At 49.9% G+C, this 8,378-nt stretch overlaps 1 protein-coding gene across 2 annotated transcripts in view; it reads right to left on the reverse strand.

Annotated features, from left to right (window-relative positions):
* Positions 1-8,378, reverse strand: part of THAP4 (THAP domain containing 4) — a 47,482-nt gene that overhangs the window by 30,107 nt on the left and 8,997 nt on the right. Inside the window, exon 1 of one of the 2 annotated variants that reach the window (XM_017870682.1) lies at positions 7,219-7,331. The exons of the other annotated variant lie outside the window; for it this stretch is intronic. Coding sequence (XP_017726171.1) covers positions 7,219-7,222 — 4 coding nt within the window. The 5' untranslated portion in view covers positions 7,223-7,331. Of the gene's footprint in view, positions 1-7,218; positions 7,332-8,378 lie in introns of those variants that run through there. 2 annotated transcript variants of the gene reach the window in all.

Consider the following 8,378-nt stretch of genomic DNA (forward strand, 5'->3'; position numbering starts at 1 on the left):
GGCGCCGGGCGGCGGGCGCGCTCACTGGCCGCCACCTCACCTAGCAGGCGTCACAGGGCTCACTCAAGACCTCCAGCAAGAGCAGAGGCAGGAGCCTCACCGGCCCCTCCACAGATCACAGCGACCGCGCCCCTCGGCCTGCGAGCCCTCCCCCCGCCCCCGCTACTCCTGCTTTCCCCCGGGGTCTCCTCCGGGTCCCTCATCCACTTGGCAGACGCCTCTCACCGGCACCCTCTGCCTCCCCACGGTCTTTCCCTCCACCACCCACTGTGGAGTCCTCTCCAGGAGGCCCCGTCCTCCACCCAGCGCTCCTCAGAGGGGCCCGGAGAGGAGGAGCTCCTTAGACTGGGGAGAAGGACGGACAGAGCCAGGGACAGCCAGAGGCAGGACAGGGACAGAGACTGAAAGAAAGAGACAGAAAGAGACACGGGGATGGGGCCAGAGACAGAGCCAGGGCCTGAGACAGACAGAAAGAGATCTTACTTTCTTTCCTCAAACCTTTCTGGGGTCTCCGAGGGGACCCTCAGGTAAGTCACAGCATTATTACCTTTCCTCCCAAGAATTAAAAAAAAAAACAAAAATAACGAAAAAACCTTTTCAGGGAAAATAGGTCACAGATACAAACCACAGCCACCAAAACACACATATGGATGCTGTGAGAAGCGGAGGATCAGTGCCTCGCCGGAGGACAGGAGGGGCCTCTGGGAGCTGGGGCAGGGGTGGCCCCTGGGGAGAGGCCTCAGGGCCTGGCCTGACTCAGAGACCTGGGGAGGAGGAGTGGGGAGCCTTGGACTTGCAGGCCTGGAGGCTCTTCTGGCCTCCGCTCTGCCACAGGGAGCTCCTGCAAACAGCAGGCCCAGGGCACCCCACGCGTCTGCCCAGGTGCCAAAGGGCCAGGCTGGCCTCCACGCAGGCCTACCCCCGCCCACCATCAAGAAGTAATATACCACTCTGAAAGAAAGGGGTGCTGCTGGCCGGGCGCAGCGGCTCACGCCTGTAATTTCAGCACCTTGGGAGGCCGAGGCAGGTGGATCATCTGAGGTCAGGAGTTTGAGACCAGCCTGGCCAACATGGTGAAACCCCCGTCTCTACTAAAAATATAAAACATTAGCCGGACGTGGTGGTGGGCACCTGTAGTCCTAGCTACTCGGGACGCTGAGGCAGGAGAATTGCTTGAACCCGGGAGGCAGAGGCTGCAGTGAGCCGAGACTGCACCACTGCACTCCAGCCTGGGTGACAGGCTGGTCTCAAGAAAAAAAAGAAAAAGAAAAGAAAAAGAAAACGGCGTGCTGCCCCTGAAGACCTTCTGCTTCTCCAGCAATGGACTGTAAGACACTGCTTGAGTTCAGAGATGGACAAAAGGTGACAAGACACAACAAGAGCAATAAAACAAAAAACTGCAAAATGTTGCTGGGGCAAAGGTGAACGTAAGAGACAGGGTCTTGCTCTGTCACCCAGGCTGGAGGGCAGTGGCATGAATACAGTTCACTGTGGCCTCGACCACTGGGGCTCAAGCGATTCTCCCGCCTCAGTCACCCGAGGAGTTGAATGAAGCTGCTCCATGAAGAAAGACCACCAACATGTAAGAGCTCAGGAGAGAAACGGCAAGGAAAGACGAGAAGGTGAAACGTGACCTGGCAGAAGGTGAGAAAGTAAAAGAAAAAAAATCAAGCCACCACCCAAATGAAGTGGAGACTGGAAGCAGCGCAGGGAGAAACAAACACGGGGAAACACAGCAGAACACCGAGGACAGAGATCAGTTTAAAAAAAGATAAAAGATAGAGAAATGGAAACAAAGTTAGAAGGAGGGGAATGCCTGGCACACTGCTGATGGGAACGTGGACTGGCACAGCCCAGTGAAGGCCATCTGGCATGTGCTTGAGAGGTTAAGCGTGGAGCAGTGGCCCAGGACTGCCACTCCTGGAGACATGCATACCCAGCAGAAATAACACACCAGTCCCCACAAGACGCTGCCCGTGAATGTTTACAGCAGCACCATTCCCAACAGCCCCAAAGGGGAAACAACGCAGATGTCCGTCAACCAATAAGTAAACAAACTGCAGTAAATCCAATGAAATGTTACTTGGCCATAAAAATGAAGCACTAATATAAGCTGCAATTCAGATGACCCTTGACAACACGAAATGTGAAAGCCATCAGCCTCAAAAAGAGCACATATTCTGCAATTCCACTTCTGTGAAAGGTGTAGAACACACACAACTACAGAGACAGAACATGGGCTGGTGTTTCTCCACAGCCGCGTTCTGTGGCAGAAGATGCTAGAGCCACACGTAGAAGGCACATGAGGAGGGAAGGTGACTGGCAAGGACGTTTTATCTGGCCACAATGGTCCTTCCAGACCGCAGGCGCGGGAGCTGGCTCACTGACACATGCAGTGAGTGCGAGCTACAAACTGGATTCTGAAAACTCAGTCCAAAAAGTCTTCAAATAATTCAATAATCTTATATTATCGGTGGTTGCCTGTTGAAATAATTTTTAGATAATAGAGGGTTAAATAAAATATATTATTAAAATTGATTTCACTTGTTTCTTTTACCTTTTAGTGTGGCTGTTAGAAAATATTAAACTACATAAGAGACTCACTCTCTAGACCTTTTAGATAGTGCTGGAGTGGAGTTTTCAACCCTCAACACTCAGGGAGCTTTGTTTCTATGTCTTCTCCCTGAGGACATTACCAGCAGATAGATGTCATCAGGAGACAACAGGGAAATGATGCAGAAAGAAACCTCCGTAAACACTGAATGTACTCAGCCCAAAAAAAAAAAAAAAAAAAAAAAAAAAAGCGGTTATAGAAATTTTAAAAACTGGTTATAGGTGGTAGATGTCGGGTCATACAGGCATGACATCAACTCCCAGGACCCTTGAAGGGGCAGAACTCCCCACTGGTCTTGTCCCTGACAGCTGACACCACAGAGGCTTACCAATGAAGTAGTAGTGGAAGATTTCATTTTAAAAACTAGGCCGGTCGCAGTGGCTCACATCTGTAATCCCAGCACTTTGGGGGGCCAAGGAGGGTGGATCACCTGAGCTCAGGAGTTCGAGACCAGCCCAGGCAACATAGTGAAACCCTGTCTCTACCAGAACTACAAACAACTGGCTGGGCGTGGTGGCACGTGCCTGTGGTCCCAGATACTCAGGAGGCTGAGGTGGGAGGATCGCTTGGGCCTGGGAGTCAGAGGTCGCAATGAGCCAAGATTACATCACTCCACTCTACTACACTACTTGGGTAACACAGCGAGACCCTGTCTCAGAGACAAAACAAAACAAAACAAAAAAAACTAAAACACAACAAGCATAATATAAAATAAGATGACAGAACCAAGACTAAAAATGCTTGAACTCACATATTAAAAAGCTTTTCAGGGCCGGGCATGATGGCTCACACCTATAATCTCAGCTCTTTGAGAGACTGAGGTGGGTGGATTGCTTGAGTCCAGAAGTTTGAGACCAGCCTGGGCAATATACTGAAACCCCATCTCTACTATAAATACAAAAAAATTAGCCAGGCATGGTGGTGCGTGTCTGTAATCCCAGCTACTTGGGAGGGTAAGTGGGAAGAATCACTTGCACCCAGGAGGTTTAGGCTGCAGTGAGCCAAGATCGTGCCACTGCATTCCAGTCTGGGCAACTGGAATGACAGACACCCTGCCTTGAAAAAAATTTAAAAAAGAAAGGGTTTCCAGATTGGACCACAAAGACAGACCCTCTTTTGCTGTAAATGAGAGATGCACCTAAAATAAGGCAATTCAGAGGGACATTCCAGAAAGCTGGGCAATAAGCAATAAGGAAGCAGGCTTCCCGATCTTACCATCACATAAAATGCATGGAACTAGACAAAGAACGGCTCTTCCGAATGAAAGGCAGAATGCACAATGAAGACATAACCACAAGGGATACTCATGCACCAAGCACAGCAACATTTATAAAGCAGAAATTACTGATGACACACAAAGATGTCGAGAGAAAGAAACTAAATGAAATCACAGTTCACCTTTCTCTAAGTATGAACGAATACAAATAGAATAAAATTCCCAAATAATATAATTAATAAGGTCGTTCTGACTGATACATATTGAACTCAGTAGCTTAAAACCAGGGAATACCGCCAGGCGCGGTGGCTCACACCTGTAATCCCAGCACTTTGGGAGGCTGAGGTGGGCGGATCACCTGAGCTCAGGAGTTTGAGACCAGCCTAACCAACATGGTGAAACCCTGTCTCTACTAAAAATACAAAAAAAATTAGCCGGATGTGGTGGCGCCTGCCTGTAATCCCAGCTACTTGGGAGGCTGAGGCAGGAGAATTGCTTGAACCTGGGAGGCGGGGGTTGCGGTGAGCTGAGATTGCACCACTGCACTCCAGACTGGGTGACAAGAGCGAAACTCCGTCTCAAAAAAAAAAAAAAAAAAAACAACAAAAAAAAAAAAACTAGGGAATGCCTTCTTCAAGTTCCTCTGGAACAGTCATGCAAACTGGCCTTCTGGTCAAAGAAAGCCTGTAAGTTCCAGAAAGCAGAAAGAAGTCTGCTGTCTGATCACAATGCAGTGAGACTAGAAAGTGAATCCGGTGTCCCTCGAAAACACTGTGCTAAAAGAAAGAAGCCAGCCGGGCGCGGGGGCTCACGCCTATAACCCCAGCACTTTGGGAGGCCAAGGCAGGCGGATCACAAGGTCAGGAGAGCGAGACCACCCTGGCTAACACGGTGAAACCCCGTCTCTACTAAAAATACAAAATATGAGCCAGGCACGGTGGCGGGTGCCTGTAATCCCAGCTACTCAGGAGGCTGAGGCAGGAGAATGGCGTGAACTCAGGAGGTGGAGCTTGCAGTGAGCCGGGATGGCGCCACTGCACTCCAGCCTGGGCGACAGAGCAAGACTCCGTCTCAAAAAAGAAAAAAAAAAAAAGAAAGAAGTCAGACAAAAATGTGTATATTCTATGATTCCAATTGGATGAAATTCGAGACCAGGCAAAATGGATGGAGGGTGGGGGAATCTGAATAACGACAGTGAGGGGCTTGGCGGGGAGTGCAAAGGAGAACCTGGACCGCTGGACGTGGGTGTGGCTGCAGAGGTGCCCACACCTGCCAAAACTCGCTGCAGGAACACCTAGGAGCTTGTGTTCCACTTATGCGAATTATACCTCAGTTAAAATGTTATAAAGAAAAACCTCCCCAAACAAACTAATATTTCAAAAAGCAGAAAACTAAAAGTATTTCATCCCTAGAGTGCTTACTACGTTGCTACCACAGCACAGGGTTCTGGGCGGCCTCAGAGCAGGGGATGTGGCAGGGAGTGGGGTCGGCCTCACAGCTCAGGGCCTTGGCTCCTGGCCCCAGGGTCTGCCGTCACTCAAGCTGCGGCCTCTACTGCAGCTCTAACATTTCAAGAAAAGCCAGAAGCTGATTTGGGACTAAAATATCCCAATTTCTAAACATCTGTTCAAATGAAAACAAACACCACCACTGTGGTGTCAGTTGCATACCTTGGGGCTGGTGCAGAGTGCCAGAGAGGGCTTCGAGTCATACACAGTGCCCTGCCCGGTGCCTCCTGCCTCCCACCACTCCTCTCTTCTCCCAGGTGGGAGTGAGGAGGCCACTGGCGGCCACCCAGCACATCCCTGCGCCCCAAGCCCGCAGCTCCTGACATATCAGGAGAGCACTTTGCTGCCCTCAGCCGTGTTTCTGAGCAGGTTTCGTGTTCCTCAGGATGCTGGGGGGCTGGTTCTAGACACAGGCCCAGCCCAGCTGGCCCGGCAGCAGGGAGGGCGCCCCCAGGGACACACTTCGCCCCAGTCCTGCAGGGGGAGCGGCCCAGAGCCCCTGCCATGAGACTCCTGGGAGAACCCGGTCAGGGGATGGCAAGCACAGGTGAGTACAGCTGACTCCCCGGAAGAACTGGGCTCATCTGAAGTCTGGTCAAGTGGAACTGGACCATCTGTTCCCCCAGGTGGGCCTGGATGGGCCAGTGCCTTTTATCTAGAAGGAGGACGTGGCTCGGGCTTTCTGCCTCAACCCTGCCTTGAAGACTACCCCAAGGGAGATGGAAGTGACAGTGAGACTAGGGGGTGGGTGGGGTGGAGATGGCCAGCAGCTGGCATTACTGGCAGCCTGGAAGGGGACCAGTGACATCAGTGAGAAGGACGAGTACAGGTGCACGAGAGCTGAGGGCGAACCCTGGCGTCAGGACCGGAGAGGCCCACCACAGAGTGGGTGAACAGTGGCGTCGGAGTTGGGGGTGGGAGGGTGTCCTGGTAAGAGCACGTTGGGAGAGGCTGCCTTAAACATTCTGGCTATAAGTGAGCTTTTGAGTGGATTTTGCTACGCGCATGCCATGTCAGGGAAGCAAGTCCCGCGGCCCTGGAGAGGAGCTACCCTGCAGGTGGCTGCTGCTTCGGGTGCACAGGGCCCACACCACACTTGGGAACAGGAGAGCACGCAGCACTTATGTGGCAATTTCTTTTTAAAAAGACCAGAGAATTCTAAGATGGTTCTGAAATTCAGAAGAAACCCTTTTGAGTAGAAAAAATAACATCTGACTGGAAAGGAAGGAGCACGCGGCTAAGCAGCTAGATAGAGGCTGAGGCTGAAGACTGGCCTCAGGAGGGAGCATCTAACAGCTGTGAGAAATACTTCCCATCCCGTCGCCCTCCTGGGTGGTTGTTATTTGCTCTCAATCTTAAAGGAGTTTAATTTGGACAGGGACAACAGGTCAGGCAGTAAACAAGCAGTGGCGGCACCTCCTCCTGGGGGCTGTTCCCCCTGCACCCTCCACCACTTTGAGCTGCGCAGAACCTGGCAGCTCCCTGGCCGCTGTCCCTCCTTGTTGTCACTGAAGCATGGGTGGGGGTGAGGACGACCAGTAAGAGAATTTCAGAATCCAAACATCAGGTTGCATGAGTCTAGATATATATTAAGATCCATCAAACTGTGACCTCAATATCCGTGTATTTTACTCTGTAAATTACACTTCATTAGAAAAAAATAAAATTTAAACGTGAAACAAAAATATTATAAAGGACATAGTCTATTTGTCACTTTCCAACTCTTTAAATAAACCAGACAGGCTTTTCTAGGCATTTCTTTTCTGATTTCATTTTTCTTTTATTAAAATTTCAACCAAAATGCAAAAACAAAAATTTAAATTTCCTGCAAGAAATTTAAATTTTCATTTTTTGGCCCAAGACACTGAAAGCAGGCTTACCCATCCCTAAGTTTTCTAAACTCCGGACACTCGTCAAGGTTCCTCAAGGTTGTTTTCTGCCAATTGACAGGAAATGTTTGCACCTGGCTCTTAATGGCTCTGCAGGAAGTGAATGCTAACTTTAAAGGGTGCATTCTGGGAATTGTAGTTCCACTATGAAAGATCATGTCTCAGAAGAAAGACAATGACAGCCCAAATCACAGAATTTCAGAGCTGGAAGGTGCTTTGGAGGTCAGGTGAATTTTATGAAAGAGGGACTGGCCAGAGGTCTGGGCGGAGTGAGGAGTGCGGCTTCTACTCTCAGTCTCCTCCACCAGCTACAGCTGAGGAAGGCAACACCACAGAGCCAGGCACATCCTAAATGCTTTCTCTCTCCAGAGCAGTCCCTCTGGCCACCCCTGGCATGTCCTTTTCTGTCTTCCAGAGGCTGGCTGGCAACTCATCTTCACCTGGATGTGGAGGATCAGAGACTGTTCTGTCTCCTGGCAACTGGCCCGGGAACCCAGGACAGGAAGTGAGCAAATGCGCCCACTGGGACCTGGGGACGGCTCCTTCCTGGAGCTCCCACCCTCACATCTCTTTGTGTTAGTGACACAGTGTTTCCTGCCAAGGCACACACAGAAAGGGACACTTACTGCTTAGTACAATAGGGTGCCTGGAAGCTGAGCCTCCACGGCCGGCACCAGCTGTCCCAGGTGGGGAGGAGCTGTCTGGGAACACCGTGATACGTTTGGGTCCACTGGAAAGGCACACCAGTAGGAAACTGTTGTTTTAAAGGGACATCAAGGCCCTCAACTTATCAACCATGAAATGGAAGGAGTTGCACGCACAGGGGGAAAACAGAAATCATAATGGAGAGAAAATACAGCGAGTATTTCTATAAAATAAAAAAAGGACATAAAGTGGGTACAAATAATTTGCAGATGTTATGTTTGATTACCTCATTAATCTGAGTCTCAATTGAAGAACTATTAGAATTTACAAGTGAATTTGATAAGATGGCCAATTACTAAAATTGGGAGCTTTCCCACACGCTAGTAATAACTAAAAAACAATGGTTGGGGAGTAAGCTTCTGGTTTCAACTATCACATGCAAAGAGCTTAGGAGTCATATACCATAGCCTTACAACAACAGCCAAAAAAAAAAAAAAAAAAAAAAA

This window comes from Rhinopithecus bieti, unplaced genomic scaffold (assembly GCF_001698545.2).
Source record: "Rhinopithecus bieti isolate Rb0 unplaced genomic scaffold, ASM169854v2 scaffold_5840, whole genome shotgun sequence".
NCBI lineage: Eukaryota > Metazoa > Chordata > Mammalia > Primates > Cercopithecidae > Rhinopithecus > Rhinopithecus bieti.